The sequence below is a fragment of the Arvicola amphibius genome, chromosome 5 (genome assembly GCF_903992535.2).
Source record: "Arvicola amphibius chromosome 5, mArvAmp1.2, whole genome shotgun sequence".
Taxonomy (NCBI): domain Eukaryota; kingdom Metazoa; phylum Chordata; class Mammalia; order Rodentia; family Cricetidae; genus Arvicola; species Arvicola amphibius.
The window spans coordinates 132986229-133003051 of NC_052051.1; the positions used below are offsets into that span (position 1 = coordinate 132986229).

At 44.3% G+C, this 16823-nt stretch overlaps 1 protein-coding gene across 2 annotated transcripts in view; it reads right to left on the reverse strand.

The window, feature by feature from the left end:
* Fbn2 (fibrillin 2) overlaps positions 1-16823 on the reverse strand; it is a 202600-nt gene that overhangs the window by 16015 nt on the left and 169762 nt on the right. For both annotated transcript variants that reach the window (XM_038330380.1, XM_038330378.1), the window contains exons 49-57: positions 16554-16679; positions 15751-15903; positions 14466-14531; positions 14062-14187; positions 13269-13388; positions 12153-12275; positions 11557-11688; positions 1900-2025; positions 501-707 (exon numbers count right to left, since the gene is read on the reverse strand). In XM_038330380.1, coding sequence (XP_038186308.1) covers positions 501-707; positions 1900-2025; positions 11557-11688; positions 12153-12275; positions 13269-13388; positions 14062-14187; positions 14466-14531; positions 15751-15903; positions 16554-16679 — 1179 coding nt within the window. The remainder of the gene's footprint in view (positions 1-500; positions 708-1899; positions 2026-11556; positions 11689-12152; positions 12276-13268; positions 13389-14061; positions 14188-14465; positions 14532-15750; positions 15904-16553; positions 16680-16823) is intronic.

Below are 16823 nucleotides of genomic sequence, written 5' to 3' on the forward strand. Positions count from 1 at the left end.
AGGCCGGCTGGCCAGTGAACCTGTTTTCATCTCCCTACCACTCCTGGCCTTTCAAAACGTAGGTGCTGGGAACCTAATTCATGTCTTCATGCTTGCAAGACAAGCACTTTACCCAATGGAGCTATCACCCCAGGCCACACTGCCCAGAATTTAAGAGATCTCTTCCTACACCAAATCTATGGGAGACTTTATCACCTCACTTGCCAGATGAGGAGAGAGAAGCACAGAACCAGGCTAACAGTAAATAATGTCCTAAAGAACATGGCACAGACTTCTCTGATCCCAAAGGTCATGGCGGCTGGTAACCCCCTGACAACCTTTGCCTTGTTGAAAGAAATGCTGCCCTCCTGAGTGTAGGCAGGGATTCATCCTGTTTTCTGGATCCTTCCACACCAGTCAGCTTCATAATGAGGATCCCCTTTGCACACTTCTTTGAAGCTAATGTGGGTGTATAAAAGTCACCGGTCTGATACAGTGCCCCGGGTCCCTCAGCACGCTACCTCTCCCATCAGTGGCGTATCCCGGGCCATGAGGACAAATCTTTTTGTACTGCGCAGTTCCAGGAAGTGGGCACAGCTCACACTGGTGGCCCCAGCCTCGTCCGCCATCACAGCAGCATTCTGACTTTGTGACGAGATTGCGGCTACTCGAGGCCATTTGACACATTGTCTGCAGGACCTCCGCGAAGCACAGGCCCTGCCGGTTGTCTGGAACGGACACAAGCAAGATGCGAGTCAAGGTCAAGAGCTGACAGCCCGGTTTTCAGCGACAATCATCCTCTCCTTCTCAGCCACAAACTCCAACCCTGAGAGCGTTCTTCTTGTGCCAACAGTCTACACTTGGTGATTATAAAGCTGTGTTGACATTGCATCCCCATGGTGATCAAACTTGGCAAAAGTTCTACAACATTTACTCTTTTCAGTTCAACGAAAGAACATCACATATATGTATTTTCTTTATCTAAAAGTAATGACAGGTAGGGATTGTAAAATATATCCAAGACTATGTTAGGAACGTGGCGCTTATTCCACTAATTTTCTAGTGTTTTCTACAGCAAAAGGACTCGGTACGTTATAGATAGTATACTAATCTAAGTAAAAGGGTTTCTTCTTCAGTATGGCTTCATAAGCCAAGAGTACCAGTGAAATTGTCGTCTGAACAGAAAACAGTAGTCTTTGTAGGGGATCTTTTCTCTTTCCTCAAAGACTTATTAGCAGTGAAGGTCTAGGGTGGAGACAACAGGAACTAAAATACATTGTCCTAGGTACAAAAACCTTCCTAGGGTTGGACGTAGCCTGTTGCTGTGCCTCTGATGTTTGGCCCCATCAAGCCAGCAGCCCGTTGATGGCTCTTCCTTATCTGGTTACTGTGCGCTCGACCACGCCCTCCTTTTCCAGCTGCCCTCGTTAACTGTAAATGGTTAGGGGAAGCACACACATTTCAGCCTTGGCTTAGTGTGATGTCGTGCCCATGAGGTCTAGGTTTTCCACGAGAAAATATTTCGTAGAACATTTTTCTGGATGGTAATAGAAAAATTAATCTCCGCTGCACTTTTGCTTTGCATTAATATGTGAGGCAAAGCTTACCTCACACGGCAAATATTTTCTTTGGGAATTAAGTCATTTCCTCGTGTAAGTCTTACTAACGTCACGTTTTCCGCAGAGCTTAATTAATCTTAATTTTGGAAAGACCGTTTCAGGTTGTTATTTACATTACATATGCATGCATGGCATAGGCATATAAATATATCATCTTAATAGACTCATACCTAAGGGGAGAGGCGTGTAGAGTACTGTGCTTACGAGGGCCAACGGGCAAGAATACATGTGCGGAGCTGTTCTCTGATGACATCATAAACATGTTCTGCTTACCAAGGAAAATATTCATAGATTCGCTTACCAAGGCATTCAGTGCCTGAGGAACTTGACTGGAAGCCTTCATTGCACTCACATCGGTAGCTCCCAATGATGTTAATACAACGCCCATTTTCACAGATGCCTGGCTTGGTCCTGCATTCATTTTCATCTTCACAGAAAAAAAAAAAAAGAAAACCAATATGAGCAATGAGAAGCTTATAAAGCCTTAGTTTCCTAACTATCTTCCAGTGGTTAAATCTCATTGAAAGCTCCTTGGCAAAATACCAATAAGATGGGACAGGTCACATCCCAAATGACTGTGGCGTATGACTATGGAACCCAGTGTGCCTTGTCCATCCAGGTAGTTCCTGCCCCTGTAGAAGAGGGATGGAGTTCTCATAGAATTGCAACGACAAGGAGAGCCCTTTCTGAAGATAGCCCACCAGCAGAGGAAGAATGCTGTGGAGAAGGACTGAAGTCTGTGGGTAGAGAGATGGCATCTTGAGATGGTGCTAACCGGGGTGAAAGCTTGTTGAGTAAAACCCCAGGACCAATTGTGGCCTCTGAAGGCAGGCAACAGGACAGAGAAATCAGGGAGCAGTGCTCTTTGGCTTGGTGACAGATGAATAAGTAAAAACAAAACAAAATAAAATCCCAAACAAAACAAAACAAAACCCCAAACTTATTTATAAAAATTCCCAATATCCGTACTGGGTTTGCATAACATTTTGTAAAATGTATTTGATGATTTCTCAAAGCTGTTTTCACCATAAGGGACCTCATGACAACTTCATCTTTTTGGTAAGTTCCTCTTTTTCTTTTACACATTTTAGTTTTTTAGTCCTGAGTTTTCTGACATATTTTTCCTGCATTCTTTTTTATTCGCATTTGCTTGAATATCTTTCCCATCTCTTTCTTTTCAAGCCATCAACTCACCCTTTGATTTAGGTTTCTTACAAAAAGCGTTTAACCGAACTTAAAAAGAATTGTAAAAATGCATTCATCTTTCATCTAGCAATTGAAACCATTCATACTTATGATTTCATTCTTACCTGCCACTTCATATGTTTCAAATTATTCCATATTTACTATGCCGTTGCTCCATTCTCTTAACTATCAAATCCATCTAATTTTCTGTGTTTTCCTTGCATCTCCACTCCAGGTTTAGAAATTACCATGTTCTTTTTACTCTTCTACCAACAGCCTTTAAATGATTTCAAAATGTTCCTTTAATGAATTTCCTACCAGAACCAAGTAGAACTTTTTATCTTTTCCACACCATATATTGAATCTGTGCATGCTAGGTAAACATTCTACCACTGCGCTATTCTAGGCTCCTTTATATTTTGAGACAAAATCTTCATAAATTGCCCACACTGGCTTAACCTGACTGTCGTCTAGGATGGATTTGAATTTGCCATCCTCTTGCCTCGGCCTCCTCAGGGTCTGTCCCAATAGTGGGATCTGTTCCAAAGTTTTTAGCCAGCACATTGTGTTCTGGTTGGACTGTTAAATTACTACACATATGCTGCGATTGTCTCATGGATTAGATTATAGATCTGGCTAACTAGTTCAGAGAGGGCTTGTGGATATGAAATAAATTCCAAAACAGACGTTTGACAATGCCTTATTTTGATTGTTCTTTAACCCCATTGTGTTTAAAATTTTAGATCAAGATTATTTCCCTTTGAACATTGTGAAAATAGTGGGCTATTTTCTTTTGCCCAGCATTTTTGTTCATTGTTAAGGAACCTACTTTTCTTTTCTGGAGGTACTGAATATTTACGTTTTGTTTTTAGTATGTTCTAAAACTCACAATAATGAGACTTCCTCTAGATAGTCAGTTTTAGGGGAAACACTGTTATGAATAATTTGAAAGTACTTACAAAATGATCTGAATTATGAAGTTTGAATTTTCTAGTTTGTTGTTTCTACAATCTGAGTGCTCAGGCCTGCCATCCTAGATCTGACCTTCTCTGTCTCTCTCTCTCTCTCTCTCTCTCTCTCTCTCTCTCTCTCTCTCTCGTACATATGGCGTTTTTAGACAGGGTTTCTCTGTGTCCTGCCTGTCCTAGAATTCGCTGTGTAGACCAGGCTGACCTTGAACTCATTTGTCTTGCCTGTTTCTGCTTCCCCCACCCCTAATGCTGGGATTAAAGGTTTACACCACCACACCCAGCTTAATATATTTATAACTTAACGCAAAAAATTAACTTCTCCAGTAACGCTTCTGATGGATGTGCCACCTAGCCTAAGCTCTGGCACTTGGATGACCAGTTGATGTGTCTCAGGCTCTACCACTATTACCTTGCTTTACTGCCACTGGCAATAATGAGAATTTAAAGAAAAGGGAGGGGGGAGCTGAATTCTCACAATGCTGGCTGCTAACGTCTGTAGAGTGTATCTTAGTGTGGTGCTACACCACCCGCAACACCTTGATTCCCAGCCTCCACCGTCTCCCCTGGACAATCTCTGCACACGGGGACAACCAACTGTTGCCGTTTCCATGGCCACGGCTCTCCCTGTGACCACTCCCTCTTCCTCCTCTGTGTCTAACCCAAGACATAGAGGTCACCAAGGGTCACCAAGAGGAGAATGATGCCCCAGACAGGTCTTGTTTCGTTCATGAGCCTGGGCATCGTGGAATTGGGACTTCTGTGGACCATCCCAGGACAGCCCCTGCTGTGTCTATGCAGCCATGGTGCTGAGGGGTGCCTGTGACTATCTACTGGGGACTGCCCTCACTTTAAGCTCCTTTCCCCTTCCCACAAGATGAGGCCACTTTGTTGTCCTCCAAGGTCTTACAGTTCTCCCTCCTCAAGAAATCACACCGTGGGCTGCATTCTCCAGTAACACCTACCTGTGGGAGGAGGAGGCCGCTTGTTTGTCCCTGCCGCCCAGAATGGAAATAATCACACAGAAACCATATTAATTAAATCACTGCTGGGCCCATTAGCTCTAGCTTCTTATTGGCTAACTAGTACATCTTAATTTAACCCATCTCCATTAATCTGTGCATCACCATGAGGTCATGGTCTACCAGCAAAGTTTCAGAGAGACTGTTTCTTGGAGGCGGCTCCAAGGCTCCTCCCTGACTCTGCCTCCTTTCTCCCAGCATTCAGCTTAGTTTTCCCTGCCTAGCTGTGTTCCCCTATAGCTCGGCTACAGGCCCAAAGCAGTTCCTTTATTAACCAATGGAAATCACAGTATACAAAGGGAAATCCCACATCATCTACCCTACAAACCCAAACCAGAACGGAACATTTCTCAGTCACACATGATGGCTCCAGTTACTGTCACATCTCCTCATTCTCCGTGAGGGATGAAACTTGAAAGAAGGACCTGTGATTGTTTGCCCCACTTCCGAACCTCTGATTCTGGGCTTTTACTGGCCTTCTCTGTCTGTCTCCAGTAACATTTCCGGGAAGGCCACCAAATCCAACCGCCAAGTTGCTGTCTGTATCTTTCTCTTCCAATCCATAACACCTCGAAAAAGGGACTCCCCGACTGCCTCCCCCATGACCACTTCTCCACGCTCTCAAGACAGCACACCATCCCACAGGGAGGTCACTCTGTTTCCATTTCCATGGGTTTTCAGAGCTCAGTTGCTGCTTCTTCTCTTCTCTTCTCTAAGATCTGCTTCCTGGTGTGCGGGTCAATTCCATGATCATTTCAACAGTAAGTATGCCAGCAGTTTATACCTCCGCCTCATCAGTGTTTGCATGTGTAATAATAATAATATTACACATAATAATAATAATAATAACAACCAGTGGGATATGAGCCACACCCAGCACAGCCCACAGTCCTTTGTGCACCTAACCACATTTGCTTTTTTAGAGTCTTTCCCATAGTACATAATGTTACAAAAATAACATTATCCAATCAACCCATTTCAGCAAAAATCTGTCTCCTCTTTTATTTCTCTTGTCCTTCATTTCTCTTGTCAGGCGTCCATCAGCAATCCTGGATGTTGATTAGCTTGCTGTGTATTCTAGATCTGTCCATGCAACCATGACCCCAACCTGGATGATTTTTAAATAGCCACCTAAATGACATCACTACTTCTGCTTCTTCCCCCACTTAAAACGCACCATTAACAAGGCAGCCAGAGTGCTCTAAAAACGCCAATTAGAGGATAACAATGTTAGCATTTAATTGAAATTTTACCATCTGCTTATGTCCTAAATGAGCCATGACAACGATCCCCATGAGCTAAGTGTCCTCACGATTGCTATTTGTTTTAGCACAAGGAATTGGAGACACAGTTAATCCAACTTACCCAAGGTTACAGGCCAGCCAATGGCTTACAGCTAGGTTCTTCACGTTCATGGCACATCCCCAGCCTTACAAATAAACCACTTTGCCTTGAGGCTTTCTCCACTGCGTCTGCACTGCTTTGGCCTCCCTCCGGCCTCCCGCTGTGCCACATTGTGGCACAGACCCCAGCGATGCCACTCTTCCTGCTGCCACAGGTCTACGCTGTTCCTGACACTTCTTTGTTTTCTGTTCTATGTCACAGTTCCCGTCACTCCAGTAAACCCTGAGGTGTACTCTACAGCATCTCCTTCCCAATCACAAAACCTTACTTTCCTTAAAGAGCTTAATTAACCTTGTTTGACATTACTGGTTCGTTTGTTTCTTTATTTGTTCAAGCCTGTTTTTCCCAAACCAGGGAGAAAGTGAGGGATTTGGCCTCAGATGGAGCCAGTTTACTCTGTGCTGCCAGCACCACAAACATGGTGAATGCTTCATAAATATAATTAAACTAATGGATGACTCTTGTGTAAGGGTTTTCATGAGGCACTGGGCTCTTTGTGATGGAGATTTCAGTCTTTTTCCTAAGAATTTCTCCAAAATACTCAAATCTACCCCCAGGACTTTTTATTTGCTTAGAGTAGAGGTTGCTTAGGTTTCCTTTTTTTTTTTTTTTTTTTTTTTTTGTCCTGGAACTTTCTCTGTAGATCAAGCTTGCCTTGATTTGAGCTCACAGAGATCCACCTGCCTCTGCTTCCCGAGTGTTGGGATAAAAGGCAAGCACCATCACACTCGGCTAGCTTTCCTTTTTAAAAGGGATTTTATTTATAAACTTACTATGGATACCTGTCTTCCACTTGATCATTTTTTTGGTCCATTCTATATCCACATTTTTATTTGTGTTTTCTGTCATTTCTGTTTTGTGAATTCACACATACACACACACACACATGCATGTGTGTGTGCAGGTGCACATGGCACCTGGAGGTTACCTTCCTCTTTGTGCTCCACTTTAGTTTTTGAGGCAGGGTCTCCCACTAAACCTGGCTTTCACCATCCTGACTAGTCCAGTTAGTTAGCAAGGCCCGAGAGCCCCTCCTCCACCCCTCTAGTGTGGGTACTGTGGGTTGGACTCAGGTCCTGATGCTTGCACAGTGGGCACTTCATCTTCACCAACCAGGCCATCTCCCCAGCCCCCCCCCCATTTCTACTCTGCGACTTCCAAAGTGAATTTAAAGTACTATGACAGGTGCATTTCCTCTGAGCTTGGCTAGATTATCTTTATATCGTCTTTTTTCCTGTATTTCAATAGTTTTAAACCATTTTGGTTTTTTTTTAATTTAACAGCGTTTCTCACATGTTATTGAAGTGATTTTTCTAAATCATTTTCTCTTTCCCGTTGTCTTGAGTTTATTTCTTATCTTCCTGTCTTTTCCCTACTCTGTACACATGACATGAATTTTGGTTAAATTGCTCAGCCTTGAATAGTTTTCTGCAGTTTAACTCTATTTGCTGAAAAAGCAGCCTAGCAGGACCCTAGGGGAAAGCACACATAATCTACGGTTTCAGTTCACATATTTCTTTATGGACATCTTCAATGAATCTGTCATGCTTTCTGTCCCCAGGGCACTGTACTGAGTCAGACGATCGTTCCGGTCTGAGACACAAAGTTCAGGAAGTCACTCTCTAGTGACGGCTCTGTCCCTCTGCTTTTGGCCTTGACTCTAGGAATCGTCCCATCTAGACAAGCCTGTCAATAGTGAAGCAGCATGTTGCCAGGCTGTCTCTCACAGCTGCCTTTCCGGAGACTGCAGAGTAGATCCTGGCCCCCACAGAAAGACCCCCACGCCTCTGACTCACCATGCTCCTCATCTTCTAATCAAACTTAAAAACTGAGCTGGCTGGCTGAAGCCAGAAGGAGAGCCTGCTCTTAACACCGGTGTGGTGACTGCCACCACACCGTGTTCAAAGGCGGCCTTCACAGTCTGCTGGGACTGGGTCTTCCTTAAAGTCTAGACAGCCCAGCATTCACCTCTTCCCATTACATTTCTAAAATCCCCAACCTTGAGAAGGACTTGTCTTTATCCCATCATCTTTAAAATGAACTGCCTTCTCCTAAATTACTATCTCAGATGCTTATGAATCCGTTTTTAATCAAATCTAATGATCTCGGTATTTTTTTTTCTGTTTATTAGATTTTGGCATCTGTGATTTGTTCAAGAAATGATTCTTTGATTATAATGCATTCAGGATCAAGTTTCTACCTCTGGTTAATTTTACAGCTTTTGTTTTTTTTCCCCCTATGTTCTGTATAACATCCTTAGCTTGCCATGTTTTGCATTTTTATTACAATTGAGTTTTTTTTTTTCAGAAATTTTCTTGGACCCCGAGGTCATGCATGTACATTTCTCATTTTTCAAATGACTTTATTTTCCATTCTAAATTCTGCAACTACTTTAAATTGTTATAATATTTTGTTATTTGTTGGGATTTCCAATTATGAAATCATACTGCCTGCATCATATAAAGTTTTTCCCCACAGTGTTCTTGTGGAGGTCCAAAGAGTATTTGCATATGTTTCCACCACCAGTGTGCTGTAATGAAGAACTGAGTATCTGACCGTCTTTCAAAGCCAACTTCCTACTCCATAGCCCAGGCTGCCTTGGAACACCTGGTACCAAGTACTGGTGTCACAAGCTTGAGCCACTAAGCCAGGTTTTGGGGCTTATGTCTTTTATTGCATATTTTTTTTTCTTTTTCTTTTTCTTTTTTTTTTTTTTTGGTTTTTCGAGACAGGGTTTCTCTGTAGCTTTTTTAGAGCCTGTCCTGGAACTAGCTCTTGTAGACCAGGCTGGCCTCGAACTCACAGAGATCCGCCTGCCTCTGCCTCCCGAGTGCTGGGATTTTTTATTACATATTTTAACAATAAAAAAGGACAGGTACAAAATGCTAGCCATCAACAAGATCATAACATATTAGGACTAGAGGAGATGTCATCCTTCCCGCCCTCCACCAGTCAGTCATACACCATAACGAAAATGAGGGACGAAGAATTCAACCCTTTTCGGAGCTCCCCAACTCCTCTGTAACAGTTCTAAAGAGACGCTTCCTCCTGCTGTCTACCTTTGTCCCCAGGAAACAGACAGACAAATGTACCGGCTTTATAATGAACGTCTGCTTGTTATAAACAATGGAAAAGTTCCATGTAAATAAAGCTGAACATATTTCTGAGTACTCTAGCTGGATAAAATTAGACTAAGAACGTACCTTCCGATTTGAAACAAAAGAAAAAGTGTCTCAAGCACAGTAACCAGGACGGTTCTTTCCTTCTTCCCCCCACGTTAGAATTCTGCACTGTGCTAGATTTGAGGAACATTCTCTTTTGACTGAGGTTAGTCCCCTGAATTGACAGGTCTTGGATGAATAGTGATTTTGAAACAACCGGGGTGCAACTCATCTCTTAATGTAGGACTTAAAAACAAAACAAGCAAGCCGGGCGGTGGTGGCTCACGCCTTTAATCCCAGCACTCGGGAGGCAGAGGCAGGCGGATCTCTGTGAGTTCGAGGCCAGCCTGGTCTACAAGAGCTAGTTCCAGGACAGGCTCTAAAGCTGCAGAGAAACCCTGTCTCGAAAAAAAAAAAAAAAAAAAAAAAAAAAAAAAAAAAACCAAGCAAACAGAAACCCTAACTTTCATTAGATAAAGTTTGTTAAGTTACAAGACAATGCATGCCGCAGTGTGGACACTGAATGCCCCCTCAGGGTGGATATGCTAAAGGGTTGCCACCATGTGGTACTAGCAGGAGGCGGTGAGACCTTGAGGAGATGGGGGTATAACAAGGGGTGCCAGGGTCACTGTATACTTGTCCCCTGTGGGGACCATGGGACCCCAGCCCCTGCTTCATTTCTTTGGCCTTTCCATGACCTGGAGGAGCCCTTTACCTCTTGTGCTGTGATGCCTGGACCTAAGTTCCAAGCATGGGCCCTCCGTCATGGACTATAGACTCCATAGCTATGAACCAAAGCACCGCCTTCTCTTTGTACTCTGTCTCACGCATTTTGTCGCAATGACAGTCAGAGGTGAACACGTCAGAATCCACGCAGAACTTAGCAGGGTGCCGCATTTTTAAGATTTATACTATACATCTGACTTAGGAATTCACTCTTGTCAAAGATCAAACTTTTTAGACAAAGCCGCTCTAGATTAGAACTCTTTAATAACACTTTAGATTTCCTATGAAATGACATGTTATTTTATATGGCTTTACTCCGTATGTTCACGGTCATTTCTGTGTCAGCATATACACACATTTATCACACTCGTTTTAACAGCTATGTATTTTCTGGCATGAATACTCCACAACAGATTTATCTATGTATCCGTCATGCACACTTTGGTGGTTTTGTTCTTTTTTTTTTTTTTTTTTTGCTAGTACAAATAGCACATTATAGCACAGTGTTATATGTCCTGTACTTCTTTCTCTGGAAAAGATTAATTTTTTTTTAAATGAACTTAACTGAGGTACAATTTACATGCCATAAAATTTGTAAGCATACAATCCAATGGTTTTTGGTCAATTATAGGCCCTCATAACTGTCACCACAATGCAGTCTCGTAATGTTTCTGTCCCCTAAAGGTACCCGTGTCCATTTGTGGCCTCTCTCTGGTGAGGCTTTGAGCAGCAGACAACAGCCTGTAGATTCACTTTTAAGAAACCTTATTCTTTACTTTGGTGTTCTTTTTGCAGAAACAGGAAAGTATTAATAATTGCTGTTTCTCCAAAAATACCTCAGTGTCCCTAGGTAGTGGAGGTTGGTAAGGGGGTAGCAGGTTCTAAGTTAAACAGTCCCTGTTCTTAGGGAGGAGAAAGCTTGTGTAGTGGCTGCAGTGGCTGGGGTGACTCAGGTGGCAGACAGCACTTTAGGAAAGAAAGACACAGGGAATGACTGTGGTAGTTGTGACATGCTTGCACAAGGCAAGACTGACACATGCCATGAAATCATAGCTCCACCCCCTACCCCTTTAAACATGAATGCACTGAGACTCAGACAAGTCGAATCATGGGGACAAGGTGCTAACCCTGCTGGACTGACCCTGAACTGCTCTTCTCACTCACGGGAGGACGCAAAGGTGGGACAGGTAACCTCGAAGCTTTCATTTTTCTACATGAGTAGAGGTATTTCCCGGATGTTTTCTACACTTCAGCGTTTGATGGTTCAGACTCACAGAGGCTAACAAACAACAAATGCCCAAAATTCCTAGCTGTGTGGACCACCACTGCACAGTCCAGAGTCCCGTGTGCCGCCCTGGACCCTGAGAAGATGGAGAGGGGCCTTGGCACAGCCTGGAAAAGAGCTGGCTTATGTTTAGCATGTCTGGGAGCTGTGTTAGTTCTGGCTTGAAGCAAGAGCACTGCTCAAGCAGAGACCGTCCTTGGGGCTTACCTACACAGCCCTCTCCGTCGGGCCTGCGGGTCATGCCAGGGGGGCAGATGCACATGAAGGTGCCGATCAGATTCTTACACATCATGCCTCGAGATTCACAGTCGTGCAGCCCTTCGGCACACTCATCCAGATCTAGAAGACATTTATTAAGATATGTATTGAAAGGAGAAAAAAAAATAGTTAACAACAGCACATCGTGTTTAGCGGGCTGTAGGCTAGTAATTTTCAGTCATTATTTCTGGTCTTCTGACCCTCGTCATGCTATCATTTGGTGTGACAGAGGAAGGAGCCTAGTCTCCCAAACAGCTGGCTCTAGTCCAGATGTGTAGCACTCTCAGGACTGGTCCTTACAGTGAGCCAGGGAAGGGTGACCTCTGCTTGAGTAAGCATCCGGGAGTATGACAACAGCAGGGTGGGATGCTCAGGCCACCCTAGCCAGAGGCTTTTAAACGTCCTGTTATCTAGGTGGGAAGATCGACAGCAAAGCTGCCACGCTTCTTCCTGTAAAGCCCTGGGAGAAAACTGCTCAGAAGAAGACAAGGGTCAAAGTACGATCCATCCCAGTGGGGCAAGTCAAGGTGCGGCTCTTGTCTCACCTTTGCACATCTTTTGGTCTTCCCGGAGGGCGTAGCCAACTGGGCACGTGCATTCGTAAGACCCGAAAGTGTTCATGCAGCGGAAGGCGCAGAGCAGCGGGTTCTGAGCACACTCGTTGATGTCTGATTAAGGAAGTCGGCATGCACTCAGTGTGAGGCTCTTCATTGTATCCCCCACCCCCAAGGAACCCCTTTCTCTTTAAAGGAACACTAGTGTGTTTACTTACAGACCATATAGGAAGCAACAAGGTAATAAAACTCTCACATCTGGTATATAAAATATAGTACCTGGCCAACTCCTCCTCCAGTGAATTAACAGCCATATGCTTGGAAGAACCCCAAAGGCTACCTGGAGTCTTAGTGATGGGTAAAAACTCAGCTGAGAACCCGCAGGAACTAACATTAATTACTATGTTGGCTACCCTCCCTCCCTCTCCCCTTCTCCAAATCTAACCTTCAGGTGATCACTATCCTAGCAGGGGCAGTCTGAGAGTTAAATGTCAACTTCTTAATATCCTATCCAGGGTACATGACCTTGAAGTCATGTCTCAAAAAAACATGAATGAGATTCTGGAAAGGAGCGCCAGAAAAGAGAAGTGCTATACTTTCTTCCTTTCCACGTTTGCAGCCTAGGCTGTTGACTGTGCCATGCGTGCATGGGACAAAACTCAAGGAAGCTAGCTTCTAGGTTCCAAGGGTGGAACTGAAATCTGAGCCTTCACAAGCCAACCAGGCTGCCGTTGCACACAACTCAAATCTTCTAAGATCAAAGCATCAACATCCCTCAAAGGAGTGTAACCCTGCTCAGAATGTATCATTCCCAGTACTCAGAGTACAAATTAAAAGTTAACCGATACAATGAAAAGTCATGAAAATGTAACCAACACTTAAAGGAAGGAGAAAATAACAGATGCCAGCTCTGAGCCACTCTGGTGCTGCTGTCAGGGGACAAATGCATAGAACAGTGACTGAGAGAGCTGGATGAGGCAACGGACAATGTGCTGGTGGAGAGCATAAACAGCAGAATAACACAGCGGCTATAGATGGAAGTAAGTTCCTAAAACACATTCTGTACATCAAAGGAAGATAATGCAATCTCAAGGCAGGACGACTTGCCTTCGCAGTTCATCATGGGCCCCGGCTCAAAGCCTTCATTGCAATTGCATTCAAAACTTCCAATCACGTTGGTGCATGTGCCATTCCCACAGGGATTGCCGATAGAACACTCGTCAGTGTCTGCAAGGCAATGTAAGGTGTACAGAGTCCCGCACACATTTCAGGGATCTGGAAAAAGCACAGTGAACCCCACTCCCCGCCACAGCGCCTCCCCCTTGGTCTTGACCAGCCTTAATGTGTGCAGAGGTCCACGGTGCACTGCTTCAAGAGGATGTGTGCAAAGACATGACATCAAAGGGACAATTCTAGTTAGGCTTTTGTCAATTAAAAGAAGTGGGTTTTTTTTTCTTATTTGTTAGTCTTTCATGCCTTTAAGGACCAAACCCAGGCTTTGTGCATGCAAGGCAAATCTATCATTGGACTATATCTTAAGGTCTTAGAGTTTGTGTATTTGGTTAAAAGCAGAGATACTGGGAAACCCCTCTTCACATGAGCCAAGCTGCATGGGGAAAACGTAGAAGTGAAGATTCTACTACTAGGTCATCTTGATTTCTCAATTTTACCACCACCACCCAGCACCAGCACCAGCACCAGCACCACCACCACCACCACCACCACCATCACCACCACCACCATCCACATCACCACCACCACCACCACCGTCCATATCACCACCACCATCCACATCACCACCACCACCACTACCACACCACCAAGGCTACCCGAGGGTCCCTGGGCTAATAGGAGAATAAAATAGGGCATTCACAGTACATCAACCAGAGGCAATACTCACCCACACACCGGACTCCAGTGTAATCCAGGTTGTAGCCCATTGGACACTCGCACCGGAAGGATCCATCGGTGTTGATACACTGCCCGTTTGAGCAAATGCCTGGACTCTCAAGACACTCATTGACATCTAAAATATAAAACTGCCCATGAACTTCTTCATAAGAAAAAAATGTGGCTAATCTAGCTGTATCTACTAAACACATATCTAACATGAATGGAACATAAATATTTTTTCCTTTTTACTAGAAAAACAGACATTTCACATATGATACATGCATATGATAAATGTTTCATAAACTATTACATACTTTCTTTAAATATGATATACTATAGGACATACTAAAATTAGCATGATTTATAAAATAAATGAAAAATCCACCCAGGTTAAAATGTGTCAGAGCTCACCTTCTCGTGTGTCATGCAGACTAGGGACTGTCCCATGGCCGTATGGACACAGATCCTGGAATGCAACTGCAGAGAACATGTCCTCCATCACTAAAGGGCTTATGTTAAGAACTAGTTAACACCATACAATCCATGTTTAACAAGTGTTCTCTCTCTCTCTCTCTCTCTCTCTCTCTCTCTCACTCTCTCTCTTTTTCTTTCCCTCCCTCCTTCCTTCTTTCCTTCCTTCCTTCCTTCCCTCCCTCCCTCTTTCCCTCCCTCCTTTCTTCCTTCCCTCCTTCCTTCTTTTCTTCCGTCATTCCTTCTTCCCTTTCTCTTACCCCAGCCCCCTGCCTGAGTCTGAAACTTTGCTACATAGACCACACAGTCTTGTACTCACAGAGATTGCCCTGCTGTTTGTCTTCCGTTGTTCTGGGAGTAAAGACGCACAGCACTGCATCTGGCCATGGTTTATTTTATTTTATTTTATTTTGGTTTTTCGAGACAGGGTTTCTCTGTGGCTTTGGAGCCTGTCCTGGAACTAGCTCTTGTAGACCAGGCTGGTCTCGAACTCACAGAAATCCGCCTGCCTCTGCCTCCCGAGTGCTGGGATTAAAGGCGTGCGCCACCATTGCCCGGCTCATGGTTTATTTTTAAAGCCAACACTGAGTATACTCATAGAAGGCTATCTGAGCTCTTCCTAGGGTACCACCAACTTGGGGACTCTGGGTCTGTCCTGTCCCCAACACTAGGATGTCCAAAACTGTCCCTGTCCTTTACACACAGAAGCTACTCCCTACATAAGGACCCACCACAAGTTGATCTTGCTGGGAAATACTCTACAAGTCACTGGTGCTGATGGGAAGCTGTGGGGCCAATGTTCTGATGTCACATTTCAGAAATTTGCGTAATATTTGGAGAATCACAGCCCATGCTATTACAGCAACCATAGGCTTTTATTAACTGTGCATCCATTTTTGGTGTTAAGGACCGAACTCCAGCCTTGCAGGGGTTAGGCCTATGCTCTATCACCAAGCTACACTTCTTACACCCCCCGTCTGGGACTTGTGAAGTCGTGTGGGAGTTTCCTTTCCATCCTCCCCTGGCATCTTCTGCCCTCGCCTCTGCAGTTCAGTCTTCAGAATGCAAGTCATGCTAATGCTTTGGAAGGAAAAGTAAGCGGGCTGTGTCAGTGGGCACGCTGTGTGTAGATGCTGGTGGGGCTCTTGCCAAGTGGCTGCTTCCGGAACCACTGGCAATCCTGTCTGAAGGTACGATGCCGCCCTCCACATGCCGTTACTCTCACCTTCATCGTCTTTGGGGCACAGCTCACATGGGTCCCCCCAGCCCTCGCCTGGCATCTTGCTACAGCAGCATTTCGCCTTGGTGGTGTTGAAGGCTTTGGGCACAGAACACTTGCCGTTTTCAAAGTTGGTGAAGCAGAAACTCTGGCGAGTATCTAGTCAGGAAAGCAAAGGGCACAGTTCCTCACTGCTCGTGAGACAGAGGGAACAACGTGGATACAGCTAGTTCGGAGGGAACATTTCTCATGGGCTGGACACAAGGTGCACGCGAGATGGGTAGTTAAGAGACAGGCCTGGGCATTCCTCACGGTTCACTTTCATTTGCTAGTTTAAATGATGTGCATATGTAAACATGTATTACATCTAAATACGTTTACGATGTGTTCAGGGATTTGTAAAATCGGCCTTAGCCGGGAAAATATTCCCACAGTCTCCTTTTTTTTTCTTCTTCACTCTCACGTTAAGGCTGTCCAAAAACAATGAATTTAACATCCAGTAAGTCAAACGATGCCCGAGGCAACTCATGTACTGATAAATAACAGCCCATGCCAGCAATCAAATGAAAATGGCAAACCAAGATGATTTTTCTTTTAGCATAAAATCTAAACATTGTACTAACGGTCTTAACAGACTGCTCGAACGCTGTCCATTTGAGACACTCTTGAGAAGTCCGTGCTGTAACTGCAGACTGTGTATTACTAATAGACAAATATTTTATCATGAGAAAGCCTGAGCACGATGCTTCACTGTCCAGGTTTTAACCGTCTAGGGGACACGCTGCCAGAGAAGTCACACCACAGCTTACCGAAGCATCTCCGTCCATTATCAGACAAGACAAAGCCAGGGGGACAGATGCATTGGAAGCCCCCGGGGGTGTTGGTGCAGGAACCGAAAAGGCAAATGTTGGGGTCTTCGTCACATTCATTTATATCTGCAGGACAGTAGAGTTTGTTAATCCAATCAATGTTCTGTTCAAGAGCTGAAAATATCTACTTGTCCATACTGCAACAGACATTAATTGACGGATGTTTAAGAGATGACACTGTGAACAGAGCTAATTGATTCTTTTAAAGTA